The sequence below is a fragment of the Phyllopteryx taeniolatus genome, chromosome 6 (assembly GCF_024500385.1).
Source record: "Phyllopteryx taeniolatus isolate TA_2022b chromosome 6, UOR_Ptae_1.2, whole genome shotgun sequence".
Lineage (NCBI taxonomy): Eukaryota > Metazoa > Chordata > Actinopteri > Syngnathiformes > Syngnathidae > Phyllopteryx > Phyllopteryx taeniolatus.
This window is the reverse complement of record NC_084507.1, coordinates 4,441,829-4,466,770: the sequence shown is the minus strand read 5'-3', so window position 1 is coordinate 4,466,770 and position 24,942 is coordinate 4,441,829. Positions and strand designations below refer to the sequence as shown.

Genomic DNA, 24,942 nt, shown 5'->3' with positions numbered 1-24,942 from the left:
TCCACTCCCGTACCCTCTACTCCCACACCTCAATGGCGGCAGGCTGAGGAAGCGACTGCAGCTCCCGTTCCGGCTCCTTGGCAGCTGCGCCAGGGTCCCGCACCGGCGGCGCTCGTCCAGCGGCCGCCACCCGTCCTTGCTCCGGCGGCGCTCGTCCAGCGGCCGCCACCCGTCCTTGCTCCGGCGGCGCTCGTCCAGCGGCCGCCACCCGTCCTTGCTCCGGCGGCGCTCGTCCAGCGGCCGCCACCCGTCCTTGCTCCGGCGGCGCTCGTCCAGCGGCCGCCACCTGACCCTGCTCCGGCGGCGCTCGTCCAGCGGCCGCCACCCGTCCTTGCTCCGGCGGCGCTCGTCCAGCGGCCGCCACCTGACCCTGCTCCAACGGCGCTCGCCCAGCGGCCGCCACCCGTCCTTGGTCCGGCGGCGTTCGTCCAGCGGCCGCCACCCGTCCTTGCTCCGGCGGCGCTCGTCCAGCGGCCGCCACCCGACCCTGCTCCGGCGGCGCTCGTCCAGCGGCCGCCACCCGACCCTGCTCCGGCGGCGCTCGTCCAGCGGCCGCCACCTGACCCTGCTCCGGCGGCGCTCGTCCAGCGGCCGCCACCCGACCCTGCTCCGGCGGCGCGCGTCCAGCGGCCGCCACCCGTCCTTGCTCCGGCGGCGCTCGTCCAGCGGCCGCCACCCGACCCTGCTCCGGCGGCGCTCGTCCAGCGGCCGCCACCCGTCCTTGCTCCGGCGGCGCTCGTCCAGCGGCCGCCACCCGACCCTGCTCCGGCGGCGCTCGTCCAGCGGCCGCCACCCGACCCTGCTCCGGCGGCGCTCGTCCAGCGGCCGCCACCCGACCCTGCTCCGGCGGCGCTCGTCCAGCGGCCGCCACCCGACCCTGCTCCGGCGGCGCTCGTCCAGCGGCCGCCACCCGTCCTTGCTCCGGCGGCGCTCGTCCAGCGGCCGCCACCCGTCCTTGCTCCGGCGGCGCTCGTCCAGCGGCCGCCATCCGACCATGTTCCGGCGGCGCTCGTCCAGCGGCCGCCACCCGTCCTTGCTCCGGCGGCGCTCGTCCAGCGGCCGCCACCCGTCCTTGCTCCGGCGGCGCTCGTCCAGCGGCCGCCACCTAACCCTGCTCCAACGGCGCTCGTCCAGCGGCCGCCACCCAACCCTATTGCCTGGCCCCTGCATTACCATTGGGTTCGGCACCGTGGCCGTCCGCCTGAATGGCCCTGTAAAGACCCTGGTGCTTGGCGTCCTGGACGACCTCCTGAACCGCTCAGCCAAGCACCTCACCTCGGGTGGCCTGGATGGCCACCAGACTGACCTGAGGGGTGGACTCTGTACCCTCCTCCAGGCCCCCTTCCGCCCACCCTGGGTTGATGACTTTTTGGTTGTTGTTTGGGGAACGTCTGGGATCCGTTCCTTTAGAGGGGGGGTACTGTCATGGTCTGTGTTTTGGGTTTGGGTTGTGTTTAGTTTTGTTCCATGTTTTCCTGTGTTCCATGTTTGTCGTGTGCTCATTAGGTTGTTGTGTCCACCTGTTCTCGTCTATTTTGTGTCGACCAATCAGCTCTCTCCAGCCACTCGTGTCTTGTCCAGGTGTTCCTCGTTGTCTCGTCAATTTGTTTGTATTTAGTTCCCTGGGTTCTTTCAGTCCTTGTCGGTTCATTGTCGTTGTCACGTCTTGCCATGTCATAGTCGCCAGTTGTTTTTGTCATAGTCGCCAGTTGTTTTTGTCATAGTCGCCTGTTGTTTTATCATTGTGATTAAATATTATTATTTTGAGATTCCCGCACTCCTGCCTTGCCTCCCTGCTTCCCTGCAATTGGGTCCACCATGTTCTTGCCTTGCGTTCCTCGCCGTCGCCCTAACCATGTTCATGACAGTTTCACGCTTTTGGGAGCTCCAATGGTTTTCACCATGGAATATTAGGGAGAGCACCACAAGCGCAAAACAAAGTTTGAAGTGATGGAATTGAAATTGTTAGTGGAAGAGGCAAACAAACATCGATTACAAATATAAACAAATGGATCCTTCTGATAATTTTGGAAAGCCACCAACCACATAAAAGCCATGTTTTGTTGAATTTAACTCATCCTCAGTGGATGGCAATTGGATGTATATGCCCATCTTTGGGAAAGCTCACCTAAAAGACTGCTTTAGAAGATGCCTAAGTCTTGTTCTTACTTTAATATTTTATAAATTGTTTGCTTTGGAATGAAAAAAAAAATGTCTATGCCTGGTAGACTTGGGTGCCTGTCATGTAGGAGCGCCACGTTCCTAGTTCCTATCCTTGTTATGTTACCATTGTCCTTGTGTACCGATTAATGAAATCACATGGTCAATGCAGTGTCACAGCAGAGGATGGATTTATGTAATTAACTAAACATTTGATAGGATTTCATTTCCACTCTTTGAAATGCAGACTGCAAATATGCCTGTTGTCCATCTGTTCAGATGATTCACTTCTGGCCGATCTGCTGTACACAACCCACCTCATTCTCTGACCTGTGTCTCAGCCTATGGTGACATCACATCTGCATCTTCCCTTATAAGGGGGTATGAATTTGAGGAAGAACATCACTGTGTGCGTTGTGATTCAATTGCTGCAGCAGTCAGACCTCAGTGCTGCATTTTAGGCATCCTGCTGCTTCATGCCTAAACCTCTCACAAACCATATCCAGTGGATCCATTTTTAGCTGGAGGACGTGGTTTACTGGCTCCTTTTGAAAGATTCTTAGAAATTTACCTACAGTGTCAGTTGACTGGACTCTGTTCTGATGCGGGTGTCTCAGTAAATATGAACTGATAGCTGAGTAGTTGCTACAGTGCCATGCCATTGCTCTTTCGTACTTGCCAAAAGCTGGTTTAGTGCCCGTTAGTATCAACATCACGCATGCTGATGGACAGTGTTAGCCTGTTTGCTAGCTGCTGTTGAGATGTCTCTGTTTAGAAAATATGGACACACAAGGCTGAATGAGAGCAGAGAAACAATACGTTTGCCTTGATGTGTTTAAGATATGCAAAACGAAAGTTGTTGTAGGTATTGTGCTTGTACGACAGCTGTGTGTCCTCTGGGTTTTCAAGATCACCTTATTGGGAAGGATTCAGGAAGCTACGAAGACTTGGTCGGCCCACAATGGAATAATTCCATTAAGCAGCAAATTAAACAAACAAAATGAAATATGTTGAATAAATCCTTCCTCATAAATACACATGGACATCTCAACAAAAATACACATCTCAAGAGGCAGATCATCAATCAGTCACACGCCACGTGTTACACACGCTCAGGTACCACTGTTTCTCAATCCAAAGTCTGTTCCATGGTTTTTATTCCAGCTGCTTTTTGACTTTGGATTTGTGAATGAATTTAGTTCACTTTTTTACCAGGAGCCATTCATGAATAATGTAACAAACCACTCATTTGATCCTCCAGCTTCATCTGAGTAACGAGTGAGACTGTTTTTGGCATTGGATACTAAGGTGGCATACTGTAAATGGTCTTTTGTTGTCTTAGTTTAAAGTAAAGTGACCCACTTCCAAAATAATAATAATAAGTGAAGCATCTGTTAATAAGTGACTCATCTTTTTTTATTATTATTATAATAACCCATTTTTAGTATTAGTGTTACAATGAAGTCATTTAGTATTAGTATATTAGTCATATACAGTACTGTATTTCTGCCACTCCTGCTAGTCTATCCATTCATCCATTTTCTATATTGCTTATCCTGTTCAGGTTCACAAGTGAGCTCATCATAACTAGCCTCGGGCGAAAGGCAGACTACACCCTGGACTGGTCGCCAGTCAATCGCAGATTACATGTAGAGACAGACAATACATTCATTCAAGTCAGAGATTTAACCACTGTATCACCAGATTATTTCTTTATAAAAACGTATATTTTTGTTTTGTATATTGTATCCCTATGCTGGCCATGAGGACACTCGGTATTTGAATACTAAATTAAAGTCACATTATGGATTTGTTTTTCCCACCAAATTCAATTCCACAGAGAAAATACAATTAATCAATATCCATCTGTCTTAATAGCTACTTTTCCACAAAAGTCGAAAAAGAAAAAGGTCCGACATTAACAGTGGCGCGGGGCCACTACGCCGCTGTCTCGGGCCACCACCTACATACAGACACTGGCCCGATCGGGCCTCCGAAAATGGCCCAAAAGTGCATTTTCAGTTGCGGACTGAAATACTTTTATCACTGAAACATCCCGTACGAGAAAAGATGTTGTAATGACTCAAGGAAAAACCATGACTGGTTCGTGCCTGACTGGATAACCGAGCACGAATTAGCCTCAAGTCGATAGCTAAAACTAACGAAGCTAACGCCACTAGCCTCATACTAGTGGCAGCGGGACCACAGAATGGCAGCGGGAATAATGGCAGAGACACGAAGTTCTGCTTCATCACCAGATTATTATGTCCTATAATGTGCAGACAATAACTGTATGCTAAAGTGAACTTTATTTATCATTGAAGTAAGATAACACGCGCACCAAAACACCATGTCACTTTACGGCACTGTCGTAACACTTGACAGAATACGGCATACGGGCTACGTGTGTAAATCCAAGGTCTTCGCATAACGATCAAAGCTGCTAAAAAGTTTGGCGAATGCTGCCTTTATACTGTATATTAAAAAATATTTAATATTGTGCATTATTTGTTGATGTATTTATTTAATTCAAGGATATCCCCTTGGGATGCATCATCTCATTTTCAAGGGGGTCCTTTCAACACATACCGTCATTTCTCGTGTATAATGTGCATTTTTCCCCCCAAAAAATGGTCAAAAATCAATCGTGCGCATTACATAGGTAAAGGAGAAAATGAAAAAAAACTTTTACATTTTATAAATGTATGCCGCCATCTAGGGGTTATGAAAAAGCTATCTGTGCCCTGTGATTGGCTGGCGACCAGTCCAGGGTGTATCCTGCCTCTCGGCTGGAGTCGGCTGGGATAGGCTCTAGCACGCCCGCGACCCTAGTGAGGATAAGCGATATGGAGAATGGATGGATGGATTTTTGTGTTATCCATTGCTCTTGCTCTCTGTCAATGTATTATGTTCCATCCTGCCATGATAGCAATTTTTTTAGGACAATATAGTTTCCCAAAAACTATCATGATAAACGATAGTATCGTTGTTTTATTTTTTTATGCCACTGATATCATGATATTACAGAGCATAATAATTCAAGTACATCCTTTTAAGAACAATTAACTTTGAGTTCTAAAGAACATTGAACATTGGCATTGTATTGTAAAACAATAAAATATCTTAGATAAATACAAAATATTTAAAAAAATCAGACTCAGCCTCTGTTCTCAAAAATTGCACTTAATCAAATATTAAACATTTGTCACATAGATTCAGTCATTAACCCACAAAACAGGCCCCAAAAAATGTCTTAAAGCCTGCCAAATTTGAATGAACAATGTAGGCACTCAAAAGCATTTGGGATTTCTTACTGTTTTAAATCACATGCCATACATGTTAATATTACTATCATTTTTTTGAGTCTTTATTTTTATTTCTTGTATGAATGTTGTCGTGTTACGTACTGTATACGTACTGTATAAGTTCTGCTGCCTGTATAATTTCTGCTGTCTCTTGGCTTTTGAAAAAGAAATTTAATCTCTCAATAGGCTTTTACCTGGTTCAATAAATGATAAATAAAATGTTAACTAAGGCCCACGCTCAAGCTGCTGGACTGTGCAATCTTCACCTGTCAAATGACGCTGAAAATGAGTTTGCTGAAATCAACTACTGCTTGAATATTGATAACGTGTGCCGCTGTGGTAATGGTTTATAAACAGTTAACTTTCCCATTTTAGTGTTTATCTATCTATGTGTGTGTGTGTGTGTGTGTGTGGGTAGATCAATCGGTGTTACGGACGTAACAAGTCAGCGTTCAGTGATTTCCGTAACAAAATACGGACATTCCGTAATATTTGACAGCTCTGAAGCACCTTGTCAACAGAGTCATTCTATGAAATCAAAATGAAAAAAAAAAAATTGAAAGCCAACACTTCAAAAAATTATGTGGATTGTCATGTTTGGACAAATTTTTTTTTTTTTCCAAAAGTATTTGAGAACAAATATATATTAAAAGAAGAACAACATTTATTATTTGAATATAAATTCTTCTCTTGTGATCCACAGGAAACGAAGTCCATCTGCATCCAGGGATCCAAACCAAAAATACGACCAAAGGGAGGGGGGTGACCATTCACATTATGCCCCGACAGACGGAAGCATGCCCAGATCACCGTCTGACTATGGGGATGGGGACCCTCGGCGGGCTCCGCGGGGCCCACATTTGTATCCAGACGTAAATGCAGCATGGATTGGCTACAGAGACCGACAGGGTCCTGGACGCTGGCACTCCCAGGAATACCCTCTGGACCAGGAGCTAGATGGGCCACACAATGAATATGAGCTCCAGAGACAGCGACAGGAGGAGTTCCAGACACGCTATCGCAGCGACCCCAACCTGGCACGCTATCCTGTTAAGCCGCAGCCCTACGAAGAGCAGATGAGAATGCATGCGGAGGTGGGCCGCCTCAGGCATGAGCGACGTCATAGCGATGTCTCGCTAGCTTACACCGAGCAGGACGAACCGGCTCCCATCCGGCTGTCACGTCAACATCTCACTGAGCGCCGTCCGCCTATGGTGGGACAGCGATCTTACTCTGTTGACCGCTCAACCGCAGGGCCCATGGGTCCTGGCCTTGGAGGCCACAGAACATCAAACCACAGCCCCCCAACACCCCACCGCAGCCCTGTGCTGGGTGACCGACCTGGGGATCTGCGGAGAGGTGACATGGGCGGAGGAGGGGAATCTATGAGGAGACAACAGCATCACTTGGACCCCAACTCAGCTGTCCGCAAGACCAAGAGGGAGAAGATGGAAAGCATGTTGAGGAATGATTCTCTGAGCTCTGATCAATCAGAGTCGGTGCGTCCTCCACCACCCAAGCCCCACAAAACCAAAAAGGGAGGGAAGATGCGGCAGGTGTCACTGAGCAGCTCAGAGGAGGAGCTGGCAACTACGCCGGAGTACACCAGCTGTGAGGATGTCGAGATAGAGAGTGAGTCAGTCAGTGAGAAAGGTACGCACACACACCTTTAGCGTCACTCTTTCCATATTTACAATGTATTTTTCCCCCTTTTCCCCTGTTCAACCTCAATTCTAATTCTATTAATATAATGTTTTTTTTTTCAGAGAAGGCAGATTTGGTTACTGTTGTTTCATGTTTATATTGATTGATTGTGTATATGTAGCTTTAGCTGTCAGGTATAAACTTCAGTTTACTGTGTGCTTTCTCTTTATGCTGCACCTTTACTCTTGTATGTCTTGTATGTTTATGGCTCATTGTTTTCCTTTTTACAAAAAACAAAAACAAACTATTTGATTGTCTTTATAGAATGATTTTGCATAACAGTACATTTGCATTAATATGCGTTTTATACTGAAGATTCTATCACTATAGCAACTTGCCATAAACACTTAAGATGGAAAACAGTGAGTCTGTGTGTGCGTGTGTGTGTGTGTGTGTGTGTGTGTGGGCGCGTGTGTGCATGTGTGTGTCTTCAGCCAAGAATCATCATATCAAAGTGATATCGCTATGTTTGTGTTTTGATTAACACGGAAACTTTGCTTCAACCAAGGATATGCGATGGTAACATGTAGCGAGCTCGCCTTTAAAAGGTGGGAGGCATAAACAAGAACTGTCTGACACCGTTTACCTGATTTGGATGTAAATACCCTCAAATTGAAGGTGAAAGTCTGCAGCAAGCACATCTTGTTTCTTTCATTTCAAATCCGTTGCGGTGGTGTTTTATCCGAAATGATGACAATTGTGTTCATGTCCCAATTTTTATGGACCTGACTGGAAGCATAAATCAATGCTGCTAGTAACATAAAGATGAAATTTATAGAGAGAACTTTAAAATCAAATGTATGAATACTGAAATCTTGTCTAATTTAGTCACAAATGCACTTTACTCTGAGAAATCTGGGCTTGTTTAGTTGAACACAAAGCCAACCTATTACAACCCCAATTTCAATGAAGTTGGGACGTTATGTTAAACAAAAACAGAATACAATGATTTTCAAATCATGTTCAACCTATATTTAATTGAATACACTACAAAGACAAGATATTTAATGTTCAAACTGATAAACTTGATTGTTTTTAGCACATAATCATTAACTTAGAATTTTATGGCTGCAATACATTCCAAAAAGGTGGGGAGAGGTGGCAAAAAAGACTGAGAAAGTTGAGGAATGCTCATCAAACACCTGTTTGGAACATCCCACAGGTGAACAGGCGAATTGGGAAAAGGTGGGTGCCATGATTGGGCATAAAAAGAGCTTCCCTGAATTGCTCAGTCATTCACAAGCAAAGATGGGGCGAGGTTCACCTCTTTGTGAACAAGTGCGTGTGAAAATAGTCGAACAGTTTAAGGACAATGTTCCTCAATGAACAATTGCAAGGAATTTAGGGATTTCATTATCTACGGTCCATAATATCATCAAAAGGTTCAGAGAATCTGAAGAAATCACTGCATATAAGCAGCAAGGCCGAAAACCATCATTTAAGCCCGTGACCTTCGATCAAAAACCGACATCAATGTGTAAAGGATAGCACCACATGTTCTCAGGAACACTTCAGAAAAATAATGTCAGTAAATATAGTTCAGCGCTACATCCGTAAGTGCAACTTGAAACTCGACTATGCAAAGCAAAAGTAGAGTTTATCAACAATACCCAGAAACGCCGCCGGCTTCTCTGGGCCCGAACTCATCTAAGACGGACTGATGCAAAGTGGAAAAGTGTTCTGTGGTCCGACGATTCCACATTTCAAATTGTTTTTGGAAATTTTGGACGTCGTGTCCTCCGGGCCAGAGAGAGAAAAGAACCATCTGGAATGTTAAGGACGCAAAGTTCAAAAACCAGCATCTGTGATGGTATGGGGCTCTGTTAGTGCCAATGGCATGGGTAACTTACACATCTGTGAAGGCACCATTAATGCTGAAAGGTACATACAGGTTTTGAAGGAACATATGCTGCCATCCAAGCAACGTCTTTTTCATGGCCGCCCCTGCTTATTTCAGCAAGACAATGCCAAACCACATTCTGGACGTGTTACAACAGCGTGGCTTCGTAGTAAAAGAGTGCGGGTACTAGACTGGCGTGCCTGCAATCCAGACCTGTCTCCCATTGAAAATATGTGGCGCATTATGAAGCGTAAAATACGACAACGGAGACCCCGGACTGTTAAACAGCTAAAGCTGTACATCAAGCAAGAATGGGAAAGAATTCCACCTACAAAGCTTCAACAATTAGTGTCCTCAGTTTCCAAACGTTTGTTGAATGTTGTTAAAAGAAAAGGTGATGTAACACAGTGGTAAACATGACCCTGTCCCAGCTTTTTTGGAACGTGTTGCAGCCATAAAATTCTAAGTTAATGATTATTTGCTAAAAACAAGGAAATTTATCAGTTTGATCATTAAATATCTTGTCTTTGTAGTGTATTCAATTAAATATAGGTCGAACATGATTTACAAACCATTGTATTCTGTTTTTATTTATGTTTAACACAACGTCCCAACTTCATTGGAATTGTATCTTATATGAAGAGCAAGTGGTTACACAGCTTTATTGTACCTTTTGCCATCCAATTCAAGAGCATTGATTGTTCTGCCTATAACTAAACGCTGCTGGCATAGCTAGACGAACAAAGATATTTATGATTAATAAAAATAAAATAAAATATTCAAGACATAATAATTATGATATCTTAATTTAAGATAGATGTTAAGACTCAACGTATACCAAACCGAAAACCGTCACCACAAAACCGAGATACGAACTGAACCACGGATTTTGTGAACCTATCCACCCCCCCCCCAAAAAAATAAATAATAAAATATATATATACGTGTGCGTGTGTGTATATATATATATATATATATATATATATATATATATATACGTGTGCGTGTATATATATATATATATATATATATATATATATATATATATATATATATATATATATATATATATATATATATAGCGGCACGGTGGCCGACTGGTTAGAGCGTCAGCCTCACAGTTCTGAGGACTGGGGTTCAATCCCGGGCCCCACCTGTGTGGAGTTTGCATGTTCTCCCCGTGCCTGCGTGGGTTTTCTCCGGGCACTCCGGTTTCCTCCCACATCCCAAAAACATGCATGAATTGGAGACTCTAAATTGCCCGTAGGTGTGAATGTTAGTGTGACTGGTTGTTTGTTTGTATGTGCCCTGCGATTGGCTGGCAACCAGTTCAGGGTGTACCCTGCCTCCTGCCCGATGACAGCTGGGATAGGCTCCAGCACGCCCGCAACCCTAGTGAGGAGAAGCGGCTCAGAAAATGGATGGATGGATGGATATATATGTACACGCACACACACACACACACATACACACAGCGGCTAAAATAAGTATTTAACACGTCACCATTTTCTCATTAAATATACAGTGGGTACGGAAATTATTCAGAACCCTTTTAATCTTTTTTTTTTTTCCTCATTAATGTACACGCAGCACCCCATATTGACAGAAAAAAACGGAATTGTTGTAATTTTTGCAAATTTATTAAAAAAGAAAAACTGAAATATCACACAGCCATAAGTATTCAGACCCTTTGCTCAGTATTTAGTATAAGCACCCTTTTGAGCTGATACAGCCATGAGTCTTTTTGGGAGTGATGCAACAAGATTTTCCACACCTGGATTTGGGGATCGTCTCCCATTCCTCCTTGCAGATTCTCCCCATTTCTGTCCGGTTGGATGGTGAATGTTGGTGGACAGCCATTTTCAGGTCTCTCCAGAGATGCTCAGTTGGGTTTAAGTCAAGGGGCTGGCTAGACCATTCAAAAACAGTCAAGTTATTTTCGTTTTGTTATTTTAGCTGTGTGCTTAGGGTCATTGTCTTGTTGGAAGGTGAACCTTCGGCCCAGTCTGAGGTCCTGAGCACTCTGGAGAAGGTTTTCATCCAGGATATGCCTGGACTTGGACGTATTCATCTTTTCTTCGATTGCAACCTGTCGTCCTGTCCCTGCAGCTGAAAAACACACCCACAGCATAATGCTGCCACCACCATGCTTCACTGTTCAGACTACATTGGCCAGGTGATGAGCAGTGCCTGCTTTTCTCCACACATTTTCTCATCAGACCAGAGAATCTTATTTCTCACCATCTTGGAGTCCTTCAGGTGTTTTAGCAAACTCAATGCGGGCCTTCATGTGTCTTGCACTGAGGAGAGGCTCCCCTCGGGCCACTCTGCCATAAAGCCCCGACTGGTGGAGGGCTGCAGTGATGGTCGACTTTCTCGAACTTTCTCCCATCTCCTGACAGCATCTCTGGAGGTCAGCCGCAGTGATCTTGGGTTCTTCGTTACATCTCTCACCAAGGCTCTTCTCCCTCGATTGCTCAGTTTGGGTGGATCGCCAGCTCTAGGAAGAGTTCTGGTCCTCCCAAACGGCTTCCATTTAAGGATTATGGAGGCCACTGTGCTCTTAGGAACATTAAGTGGAGCAGAATTTTTTTTGTAACCATGGCCAGATCCGCGCCTTGCCACAATTCTGTCTCTGAGCTCTTCAGGCGGTTCCTTTGACCTAATGATTCTCATTTGCTCTGACATGCACTGTGTGTCACATATGGGGAGAAGCTGGATCCAAGAGCAGGCGGAGGCAGATGTAAAATAATGAACAGTTTATTGAGGAAAGGTAATGGCTGTGGTCCTAGGTGGGTTGGCAGGCGATAGCGTGGACAGGTGGCAGCCAGTGGTGAGGATAGGCGGCTGGCTTGGCGGCAGGAATGACGTGGATCAGGAACACGGGGGAAAACATTGAGAACAAGGAGACACAGGAGTCAAAAGAGGGAACGATGAATAGAGTGACTTACGTGAGGTAAATGGGCCAAGGTACCGCTGGAAGTAACTGCAATACTTTGGTGAGGATTTCCTGGCGCAGGCAGGTTTATATGCCGGTGGTGATGAGGCTGATTGGAGACAGGTGCTGAAAACAGATTGGGGAGGAGGGAGAGAGAGAGGACGCAAAGCGCCCTCCCGGCTCCAATAATGGAACTGCAGGGCAGTATATGACACTGTGAGCTGCAAGGTCTTATATAGACAGGTGTGTGGCTTTCCTCATCAAGCCCAATCAGTATAATCAAACACAACTGGACTCCAATGAAGGTGGAGAACCATCTCAAAGATGATCAGAAGAAATGGACAGCACCCAAGTTAAATATATGAGCATCACAGCAAAGGGTCTGAATACTTATGGCTGTATGATATTTCAGTTTTTCTTCTTTAATAAATCTGCCAAAATGTTTTTTCTGTCAATATGGGGTACTGTGTGTACATTAATGAGGAAAAAAATGAACCCGACTGATTTTAGCAAATGGCTGCTATATAACAAAGAGTGAACAATTTAATGGGGTCTGAATACTTTCCGTACCCACTGTAGCGTATATGAGGGTTAACTAAAAATGTAATTAATCGTGGAAAAAGCTCAAGCCGGATTAGAGTAAATTTAAGTTTAATCGTTAAAATCAAACTAATCTGTATCGTAAAGGGGCACCATGTCACTTTTTATGTGGATAAAAGTTAGGGAAAGTTATGAGAAACCTTTTTATCAGTCTCGTAATCTGAAGGTTGCTACACTATATGAAATTTTGAGTTCTAGATGACAGAGGCTTACTTAAACTTTCTGGCACCTGAGTCAGTCACTACACCACTGTACTTTTTTTTTTTTTTTTTTTTTTTTTTTTTCCTGTCCTGTTCGGTTAAGCAGAATGGAGCATCATATACCGGAACAGTTTTACTGTGTCACAGTGGAGTTTTTAAGCTTCCACTGTGGTTTCTTAGTATTATAATTGAGGTTTAATGAGAATCAGACTTGATCCGTCGAACAGAACAAACCACTGTACTTCCAAAAGGGCTATTGGCCTGTAAATTTCAGCAATATATATATATATATAACAATTTGTTCTGGCAACCATTCGATTCCTATCATGATTCGTAGGTTGCCGAGTCAACGACGATATTGGTTTCAAATGATCCAATCCGAAACAATTCAGTAACTTTGTAGCCAAAAATTCAACCAGTGTGACTGTGGAATAAATAACTGCATACTGGACAGCACAGTTGAAATTTCCTAGATTCCTGTTTCTTAAAAGGGAATCAGGTAAAATTAATTATGGTCATTAAATATATTGATTTTCCTTATGTACTTATGTGCTTTGCAGTAAAATGAACTTATTGTTATTTACATAATTTCAGCGATGATTTTACGAGTTCGGCTATTTTTTTTCTCGAAAAGAGATGTCTGTCTGGTGTTAGAATTAAGAGTTTCCTTAGAAAAATGTCTCCAAGGAGTCTCTGGATGCAAAAAGTTCGAGAATCCTATTTGGTCGCATATGCGCCCTAATTTCTGAATGGTGCGGCAAAAAAAGGGGTGCGTACAGGTGCCAAGTTATTTAAGGAAGAAAAAAAACATTTCCTTGACATTAAAGCACACACATAAAACCCATCGTGATCTCTAAACCACTCAGAGAGTGTGAAGGGCCTTCCGTCTGATTGGCCGTGTGCGTGCCTGTGTGCGTTTGCAATTAGAGTCCCGAGGCGTTCCCAGGTTAGCTAGTGTGTCCTGGGTTGTCCCCGGAGCCTCTTCTCTGTGGGACGTGTCCAGAACACCTCACCAGGGAACCCTAACCAGATGCCCAAGCCACTTCATCTGGTTCGTCTCAATGTGGAGGAGCAGCAGCTTGACTCTGAGTACCTCCCAGATGACCGAGCTTCTCACCCTGTCTCTAAGGAAGAGCCCAGACACTCTGCGGAAGAAACTCATTTCAGCCGCTTGTTCTTTCGGTTACAAACTACAGCCTGTGACCATAGGTGAGGGTAGGAACATAGCTCGACCGGTAAATTGAGAGCTTCGCCTTTTGGCTCAGCTACTTCTTCGCCACGACAGACCGATACAGAGTCTGCTGTGTACTTTTTACTCTTACTCCAGTAATTTTGTGGAGGACTCCTTTTTAGTTGAGTCACATTATTGTCAAGTAACAGTACTCTTACTTGAGTACAATGTTTGGCTACTCTACCCTCCTCTGGAGCGGACATCCTCGATTGCTACTCTTACGCTTAAGCAAAATTTTTGCTCATCAGATCAGCACGTATCGTATTTGTTTCACTGATCTTTTGTATTTTTCGCGTTGAGGTGCTGCGGGTCGCGGCCCGGGTTGTGGTCCCAGCGGACCAGCGAAAAGCACACGTAACATCAGCAACAAGAGTTGATCCACTCGTAAATTTTTTATTAATTATGAAATGTATTAAGTGATGGAGCGATGTTAAGGATTATTTCACAACACAGAATGAACTAACTTCAAATTCGGAAATGGCCAATAAAAACTGAAAAATGTTGTACTTAATATTTTCCTGGAGGATGCATTTGGGATTAGCCTTTGAAGTTGGTAATAGTGAAAAATGAAGTGAAACAAACTGATTTTAGTCAATTATTTTCCAGTATGAGTGCTTAAAGATGAGGATGCTATTCATGTGGCACAGCTTGAAGCGGGCATCAGGTGCAGGTGGTGATGGGCCTGGTTAAAGTTGGAGGCCAGAACAAAAAAGCAAAGAAATTAGGCAAATTTAATTTTAATCTTAAATTTGTACATCAACATGCACTTGAGCGCTGTAAATAAATGTTTTTCTGCGTGAAGAAAGTTTTTTTTTTTTTTTTTGCCTTATTGTACTCTTCAGAGTTTTCCAGATTGCTTAATTTATATTAAAATAAAATAAAAAGATTATCTGCTGGGGCTCGGGGGATCCCCCCAGAACCCTCCTAAAATATATATATTTTTTTTTGGTCACCTTTTTCGTGCCTTTGGTTTTTGCATGTCTGGTATTTTAGTACTCATACACAGATCATTTTACACTTGAGACTATTTGAGTCACAAGATGCACAAGTCTTGAAACAGTGAGTCCCAGCCCTGGAACAATGAATCCTTGCAACTGATTGTCATGGAATACAATTAATCCTCCGCTAGATGGCGGTTGTTGCTCCGTGGTCCCGCTATATTGCAGATTTTTATTTGTACAATCTGTACAGTATTTTTGGATTATCCATTGGTGTTGCGCTCTCTCTCAATATTTCATGTTTCAGCCTCCCATGATAGCAAATTGTTTTGGGACGATATATTTTTCCAAAAACTATCACGATAAACGATAGTATCGTTGAAGGTTTTTGTAATGTCACTGATATAATGATAATACAGAACATAATAATTCAAGTACATCCTTTTTAAGAGCAATTAACCTTCAATTCTAAAGAACATTGGTATTGAATGTAGAAGAATAAACACAATATCTTAGATAAATAAAAAATAAGTAAATAAATCAGGCTCTGTTCACAAAAACTGCACTTAAAAAATATTAAACATTTGGCACATAGGTATAGAGTCATCAACCCACTAAAGAGGCCCAAAGAATGTCTTGCCTGCCAAATTTGAATGAATAAAAAAAAAAACTTTTAGATAGTCGAAAGCATTTGGGCTTTGTCATGGTTTTTAAATCAGATGCCATACATTTTAATATTACTGTTATTTTTCAGTCTTTATTTTTATTTGTTGTATAAATGTTGCGTGTTATGTCCTGTGTAATTTCTAATGTATTGAAACTACTTAAAATGTGTATTGGCCCAACTCAGGCAACTTAATGTTCTTGTCATTTCTTTGTACTGAAACTCCTCGTTTGAGTCACAGGACGGAGAGCTAATAATATTAGCAAATACATGAAGTACAACCGTATGACAGTTATGCAAATTCAATGTTATGCAAATTCAATGTTAACGCTTGTATGGTGCTTTGATAATTTTTTTCCCCAGGTTACGTAACTGGCCCATAAAAGCTTTATCATGGTGTGGGGGATTCCTCTGTCTGAGCGTATTGATGGTAAACAATACACTTACATAGTTATAGTTTGTCTAAAATGTAGGCTAATGCAACCAAATGGGCAACAAGCTTGCTTGTCACAAAATAATTCACACTCATTAAACTTTCTATTTGAAGTTAAGTCGTTTGAGTGCGTCACAATCGTGTCTGACGTTCTCTCGACTTGTTGACGACACCGTTCGGCTAGGCGGCTTTGCATACTTATATAGAAATACAGTGTCTTTCAGCTTGCTCTTGGGTCGGTGGTACGTGTCACATCTTTTTCCACACCAGCTTGGTGCAACGGGCCAATAGAATCAAGGCAGGTTGTCTCTGTGTGTCATGCACACACATAGTCTGCGTCTCTTCCATCCATCCATCCATCCATCCATTTTCTGAGCCGCTTCTCCTCACTAGGGTCGCGGGCGTGCTGGAGCCTATCCCAGCTGTCATTGGGCAGGAGGCGGGGTACACCCTGAACTGGTTGCCAGCCAATTGTAGGGCACATACAAACAAACAACCATTCGCACGCACAGTCACACCTACGGGCAATTCAGAGTCTTCAATTAATGCATGTTTTTGGGATGTGGGAGGAACCAGAGTGCCCGGAGAAAACCCACGCAGGCACGGGGAGAACATGCAAACTCCACACAGGCGGGGCCGGGGATTGAACCCGGGTCCTCAGAACTGTGAGGCTGACTGCGTCTCTTTCACATACTAATACTGTATAATATAAAATGAAGCTATTACTGTTCCATTTGGCAAGAGGTTTGTACCTTTGGAATATTTTGTCATGTTGTTACATAAAAATGTCAGAAAATAAATAAAACCTTTTTAACCCAATTTCGATCAGCTGAAAATCATGTGATCCACCCTGATTTTTGATCACATGATCGGATCGGGACATCCCTACTGGAGAATGTAGGCATGGTTACCAAATGAATAGAGGAAGAGAGTACATTGGCACAGTTCCCCTCTGTGAACACCTGCCACATGACCGATATATTTCGTCTTCATCTTGCTTTGTTCTATTAACTGTTCTTCTCACTGCGAAACACAGCTGGTGATATATTATTGATGTGAGGCTTTCCAGGTAGCCGCTCAACACAAGTAGGGAGGAAGTCAGGCTGTTTTCGGGTCAGAGTTTGTGTTGATTCTGTTTGCATGTGCCTGCCACTTCCACATGCCAGTCTGTATAGGAGTTAGTCAGAAAACAAACATAGGATTTGAACTGAATTTGATTGTTTTAGAAAGCAATTTTTCTGAGCCAGTTTACATGGATTTATTTCATTTTTATAATTGACTGTTCTACTTTCTGATGACAATTACAGCTGTTGCAAATGTATGCTTTCAGCAGGTTTGGTGATTGACCCAAATAAATAGTGAACTGACCCACTGAATCATTTTGCTAACAAATTAATATGCATTAACATTATTTAAATACAGAATAATGTGTAATTATGTAATAACACTAATAGATAAAAAATTGTAAAGGTGACAAGAAAGCCAGCCATAGATACACCTGTTTTTAAGTTGTCCCCAGAATGATATTGACCATGATTATCATTCACTGTTAAGCTAAAAAAGTTGACCTCGACTGTTCTCTTCTGTTCTGCGGGCAAAGCAAAACTAAAACAATCGACCTGCGTGCACCTAAGGCCAGATCGGCAAAGAGACAGAAAAGAGGGCGCAAAGCACCTTTTGGCCGTATGTGTTCTGTCAGCATCTCAGGGTTTGTGCACTCAGCTTGCCTGGGTGAGGAGATGAGATGTAATAGCAGGCTAGGCAGGGTCCTTTTTATACTCTCAAACCTTCATAACCCCAAGGGTACCCCTGGAGGGAGGAGGGTTGGATGGAATGAGAAGAAGGGGAGTTAGGAGGCAAGAGGGTGTGCCAGCTGTAATGGGTCTGGCTTGTGCCTATGAGAGAAGGTTACTGATTTTCGGCTATGAACCTCTCCCTGTGTTTTACTCTCTATTGATTCCCCTGACATGCAGTCTCATAATCGTACCGAACAGACAGAAAAGGGGACTGGATGACTAACTACAGCAGTGAGGTGAGCGTTGTACACTGAGAGCCAAACATTCATGATTCATCGCTGTGGAAATCTGTTTTTGTAACCCTGTGGAGCTATTAGACAACTTGAAAGTATTTGATTCAACTAGTTGCTGATAGTGTCGTGTTTCATTTGCTTGACGTCTGTGCAGTCAGCGGGGGTTCATGTGCCACTCAGTGACGGTTGAATGTAAGTGTGAATGGTGGCCTGTCTATAAGAGTGAATGGCAATCAATCCAGGGTGAAGTCCACCTTGCGCTGTAAGTCAGTTGGGTTAGGCTCCAGCTCACTTCGAGCGAGCCTGTGCAGTTTAATGGGAGAAACTCTGAGATAGTTACTCATCTTAATTAACTCTTAATGAGAAAAATTCATTAAATAGTATTTTAATAGCTAAACTATGTGATCTCTTGCAAATACAGACCCTTTCCCAAAAATATTTATATCATGGAAAAGTTTTATTTCCATAATTCCATTCAAAAAGTTAAACTTTAAAATTACAGATTCAGGACCCACAATTTAAACTATTTATTTGTTTACTTTTACATAATTTGGGCTTCCAGCTCATAAAACCCATGGTATCAGGAATTTAAAAAATTAGAATACTGTGAAGAACTAACCATTTACTCCTCAGTTTTTGGAGAGAAAAAGAAAGAAATTAGGGTCTAATTAAATCAATCAAAATATGGTACTTTCAAAACGATGTTAATCTTCACTACTTGGTTGGGAATCCCTTTGTTTTAATCACTGCCTCGATGCACCATGGCATTGAGGCAACCAGCCTGTGGCATTGGCTTGGAGTTATGGAAGCCCAGATTTCCTTCATACTTTCTGTCAGTTCTTCTTTGTTTTTGGGTCTGCTGCCCCTCATTTTCCTCTTAATAATACCCCATAGATTCTCAATGGGGTTTAGATCCGGCGAGTTGGCTAGCCAGTCAAGCACTGTGATGGCATGGTGATCAAACCAGGTTTTGGTGCTTCTGGCGGTATGGGTAGGGGCCAGGTCCTGCTGGAAGATGAAATCTGCATCTCCATACATCCTCAGCAGCAGGAATCATGAAGTCCTCTAAAACAGTCTGATAGACTGTTGCGGTGACCTTGGATTTAAGAAAGCAGAGTTTACCGACACCTGCACTGGACATTGCACCCCAAATCATGAGTGACTTTGGATATTTCACACTGGAGCTGAAGCAGCTTGGGTTCGGTTCTTCACCCGTCTTCCTTCAAACCCTTGGACCTTGATTCCCGAATGAAAGGCACACTTACTTTAAAATAAATAAATAAATAAACTTTTCCATTATATTCTATTTTTTTGGAACGGGTCTATATGTCGCCGGCACAGTGAACGACTGGTTAGCACATCTGCCTCACAGTTCTGGGTACAGGGGTTCAAATCCCGGCCCCGCCTGTGTGGAGTTTGCATGTTCTCCCCGTCCCTGCATGGGTTTTCTCCGTGCTCTCTGGTTTCCTCCCACATCCCCAAAACATGCGTGGTAGGTTGTTTGAAGACTCTAAACTGCCCGTAGGAGTGAATGTGTGTGCGAATGGTTGTTTGTTTCTATGTGCCCTGCGATTGGCTGGGGACCAGTTTAGGGTGTACCCTGCCTCCTGCCCGGAGATAGCTGGGATAGGCTCCAGCAGCCCGCGACACTAGTGAGGATAAGCGGTAAAGAAAATGGATGGATGGGCCTATATGTCACTTTCTGCGACTCTATCACCTTGGTAACATACTGTCCACAGTTTCACACATGCCTCTTTTCTGCACCGCTTGAGTTATAGTAAAACCAGCATCAATAATTATTGATCCAATTAATAGTTTACACAGTTTTTTTATTGAGCTGTCAAAGTGATGGAGAGCGTACTGGTGGTGAACTCCGCCACTGCCTGCATTCTGCCTCCATCCTGAATCATCACTTTGTGGGGCCGAGGAGTCAAGGCGAACAGGCAGGGCTGGGCATAGACTGCTGATGCTCACAATTCACGAGCGTGATGAGTTTCCTCCTGCCTTAAAAACCACACAGTGCCTTGTTGGGGATAAGTGCCCAATTGTAAAGTGCCATTGTTAATAAAGCTTGAGAGATCAGAAAAGGAATACTGCTTGGCCCTGCATGCTGACACCTGTGCCCACTCGTTTTAACAAATGTGGAAGATGGCCTTGGAAGACCGGTATACTGTGAGGTATACTGTATAGATATCATAGTGTACATACACCAACAAGAATTAAATATTAAAAATCATATTATTGCCTAGCGGCACGGTGGCCGACTGGTTAGAGCATCAGCCTCACAGTTCTGAGGTGCGGGGTTCAATCCCCGTCCCCGCCGGTGTGGAGTTTGCATGTTCTCCCCGTGCCTGCGTGGGTTTTCTCCGGGCACTCCGGTTTCCTCCCACATCCCAAAAACATGCATTAATTGGAGACTCTAAATTGCCCGTAGGCATGACTGTGAGTGCGAATGGTTGTTAGTTTCTATGTGCCCTGCGATTGGCTGGCAACCAGTTCAGGGTGTACCCCGCCTCCTGCCCGATGACAGCTGGGATAGGCTCCAGCACGCCCGCGACCCTAGTGAGGAGAAGCGGCTCAGAAAATGGATGGATGGATATTATTGCCTAATGAGGATAAGTGGTAAGGGAAATGGATGGATGGATGAGTATATCTCTTCTTTGTAATTATAACAGTTTCAACTGTTCTGTAAAGACTCAAGTTTTTGGAGTGTTTGTAGGATTTTCTTTGGTCTGTTCATCCAGAAGAACTTGTAAGATTTAGCCGTCATCCATTTTTTATACCGCTTAGCCTGTTCACATTGAGGAAAAAAAAATAACTTAAATGATTTTAGAAAATTGCTGCAATACTTTCCATACCCACTGTATGTATGTATGTTTGTATTTATTTATTTTTATTTTTTTATTATATGTTTCAATATTCTGTGTATTATTTTATTATGTTTTTGATTTCTTTTCGGTTGAGCCTAGGGGGGTATCTGCATAATATTTATGATATATTAGATATAGATATAGATAAATATAGATATTTATATAAAACAACTGTTCAATGTCTTTGTAACTGGAAAACTTGAAAATAAAGTTGTTTAAAAAAAATTTGGCCCTAGGCAAGTGATTCGTTAAATAGAGTTTGTCTACCATGCTGAAATGCTCTCTAGTGTTTATGCTGCTGACACCAAAGCAGCTGGGGAGGATAATCACTGTTGTCAGCTGTTGTTAGAGGGTCACCGGGGCTAAAGCCTGTCAAGGGACACTCATAGTGTTTTATCAAAATGCATAATTTGTTTTCACACTAACATCTGATGGTTGTATTGATGGTGGTAATGATTATGATAATGATGCTTTGTCACAACTCTGGGGAAGACAAACATGTCTCATAACAATTAGCTTTTATGGTTCTTTGATCTGAGCGTGTGTTTTCCTTATGTTGGTCAAGTCAGTACCTTTTTTGTTATAACCACAACTGCCATTTTGCTTTTTCCATAGGGATCATATATGGTTCTGAGAATTTGTGGAGTACCGTAATTTCACGTGTATAATGTGCACCCATCTGTTATACGCACCCCCAAAGTTGACCTCAAAATTCTGGAAAACCCTTCAACCTATTTATAATGCATTTTTACAATGCATGATTTTGCTTCTACCCATATGATCAAAACATGAAGGTTTATCTGTGTTTTATTAGTTTTTTCAAATTATTATTCTGAAGTTAAGCACTTTATTTGAACACGGAATTCTCTTTTATTTACTTGCTCTTATTTTGAAATTCACAGCCCTACTTTTATTTAGTAAATTAGAAAACACACAGTTGTGTTTATGTTTGATTACCCAGGCATAATTTGTAAGATGGGTACAATTCTTTAAAGAAAACATGAAGGGCCATGTGAAACACATTTCATTGTATTTTAATGGGATTCGAATTAAACGGTCAAGCATTTCAGAAAAGCATTATCATTAAACAAAACATAACCATAGAGACAAAAACAAATAAAAACATAATTAATGATGATTGTTGTTCAGTCATCAGTCATATTTAAATAATAATAATAATAATAATATTTCACAAATTCTGCCAGGGTATGTAAACTCATGAGCACAACTGTACATATATGCAGTCATACGTACCCCTGTCATAGTGGAATGAAAGTGTAGGCTACACCTTTTTCATAACCACTAGGTGGCGGTGGCATATTAGAATGAACGCGTACACCTTTCTCATAACCTCTCGGTCGCGGTGGCATTTTGGAATGAAAGTGTGCAGCTTTTTCATAACCTCTCGATGGCGGCATACATTTATAAAAAAATATGATTTTTTTTTCCCCCATCTGCCTCTATACCTATGTATAATGCACACTATTGACGTTTGACAATTTTTTGAGGGAAAAAATGCGCATTATACGCGAGAAATTACGGTATGTGCATTGGGGTCTTTGTATATACTTGAGTCTGTGTGCGTACGAACTCGTCAGGTTGTGTCTATGTTGTGGTTTGTGATGTCCTCACTGCTCCCTCTTGCTGTCCTCTCTTATGTACGTACACCCTCCCCCAACCTTACAGGAGATTTGGATGGCCATTGGTGGGACCATGCATCTTGGCATAGCAGCGAGGCCTCCCCAATGTCTTTGGTGAGACATGTGGAGCCCCCTCCCTCCTGCCTCGTAACCTCTATCTTTCTCTTTCTCCTTCTCCTCCCCTCATTCCCTGTATTCCAGAGTCTATTGTCATTTCACATTTCCTTTGTTTTATTTACACCTTTGCATGTTCTTTTTCTGTTTTCTTTCTGTTTTTATCCCACACCTTTAGGGGACAGTCAAAGGGGAAAAAGAAAAACAATTGAGCAGGCATTTATGTCTGAGCCGGCACACACCTTATCTGAGAGGCAAAAGAAAATGGTGCGCTTTGGGGGACACTCATTTGAAGAGGACTTGGCGTGGTGTGAACCGCAAGTTAAAGACTCAGGAGTTGATACGTGCAGTAGCACTACCCTAAACGAGGAGCATAGCCATAGTGAGAAGGTACTGAGACAATGTAGCCTGCATTTTACAAAACAAATCTATCTATGACCTCCCCGTCTTTGTTTGCTCTGTGTCACTAAGTGTACATAGGTGAGATGTTTCTTTTTTTGCGTTTTATATGACGTCTAAAATCTATTTCTTTTACGATTTTGTTCCTTTTTGTTTTGGGTTAATTATGGTTGCACCTTGCTTGGTGTGGCTGGAAAAAAAATCTTGCAGGGAAAACCTCTTTGCTTGCTACTTGTACTTGCTGTTTTGCTCCCCAATAGAAAAAAACACACCTTACAGTTGTAGTAGTAAAGCAGACCACTGACACTCAACTTCTCTGTTTGTCATGGCAAAAAGGAATGTGTGTCTCTCCTAGTTGCATGCTCGTTTTCGTATTTTGTGTGGTTCCTCTGCAGCGGTCCTGTTAGAGCGACAGGCAAACCTTAGGCCGTCCCTCATACTCTGCTGCCCTCCCCCACAGCAACCAGTCCAGATAAAACCTTCCCCTGGCCAATATTCCACCCACTTTTATACAAAACCCCAACTAATTGTCAGCACACCTAATAGAGAAGATTTGATTTTTTTTTTGTGTGTGTGTTTTTATGTTTTTCTTTTTTCCCTTCCACTGCTGTGTCTGTTTTCACCCCGTGTGTGTCTCACTGCTTCGTTGTGTGCAGTGCTTTTCATCTTTTTTAATCATTTCTCTTATTTGGTTATTCTATCCAAAATGACCCTTTTAGCCCTTTTCATAGTCTGCTATCCCTTCAACAACTCCTATTAAAAAGTGGTTGTATGTGTGTCGTGAATCTTTTGCATGAGACACTGACTTTCTGTCCCACAATGCGCTGGTTCAGTAATACTGGGGCTGCTTGCTTTACTCTGCATAGGGCACTGCATGACACTTACGCCACCCCTCACTCTGGCAGGTTCACATAAGCTCTGGAAATAACAATGCTATTGTGAATTTGTTATATTTCATATTTACTATAAGGTATATCGAAGTATTCATTTTCTGAGGAAAGGTTTTTAAAAAAAAATCAAATTAAACATTAAAAATATCGTTTTATTACACTCCACTTGAGTAGCGAGCTTGTGTGAACGTTCTCCCGCTAAGTCACAGGTGTCAAACTCAAGGCCCGGGGGCCAGATCCGGCCCGCCACATGATTTTATGTGGCCCGCGAAGGCAAATCATGTGTGTCAACTTACATGATTCTTGTTCAAATCTGTACCAAGATTTCAAATTGTCATATTTTGTAAATAACATTGAGATATTGCAAGCAATTTTGTGTTACCAAATATGAACAATAGTTGAAAAACCCATTACCCTTGATTTCAGATTCCAAAACTAGTTTATAAATTTCGGGTGTAATAATATGATGAGGTGATTCAGCTGTTAGGCTGTTACAGCCAAACAGGACAAAAAAATAAATAAAAATGATGAGGTGATTAAAGATTTGTATGGTTTCACAGTAATAACGGCCCTCTGAGGGAAACCGTAACTACAATGTGGCCCGCGACAAAAATGAGTTTGACACCCCTGCTCTAAGTGAATGAACACTTCCCCAAATGCCCCCATTCACTGAACTTATCTCAAGTGATCACATTCAAGTTTGTAAACACAAAGTGTGTTGTTGCTCTGACCTCATAGCATCCGGTGACGTGGCAGCCGTCCAAAGACGGGGATCGCCTCATAGGGCGCATTTTGCTCAATAAGAGAATGAAAGATGGAAGTGTGCCTCGAGACTCAGGAGCTCTGCTTGGTCTTAAGGTGAGCTTACTGTAGTAATGGGTTGATCATATTCTTTTTGTGTGATTTTCCTGTGCTACTCCCAATATCTCCTTACATCACAACCTTATTCTGTATTAGTATTCAGTGGGACTTGACTCTGGTCATAAT

At 43.0% G+C, this 24,942-nt stretch overlaps 1 protein-coding gene across 27 annotated transcripts in view; it reads left to right on the top strand.

The window, feature by feature from the left end:
- rims2a (regulating synaptic membrane exocytosis 2a) overlaps window positions 1-24,942 on the top strand; it is a 173,029-nt gene that overhangs the window by 86,213 nt on the left and 61,874 nt on the right. For 21 of the 27 annotated variants that reach the window (XM_061776514.1, XM_061776509.1, XM_061776507.1 and 18 more), the window contains 3 exons: window positions 6,169-7,118; window positions 22,845-23,056; window positions 24,694-24,813. In XM_061776514.1, the coding sequence (XP_061632498.1) occupies window positions 6,169-7,118; window positions 22,845-23,056; window positions 24,694-24,813 (1,282 nt within the window). Of the gene's footprint in view, window positions 1-6,168; window positions 7,119-22,598; window positions 22,667-22,844; window positions 23,057-24,693; window positions 24,814-24,942 lie in introns of all 27 variants that reach the window. The other 6 variants (XM_061776521.1, XM_061776515.1, XM_061776511.1 and 3 more) reach the window with 1 other exon arrangement.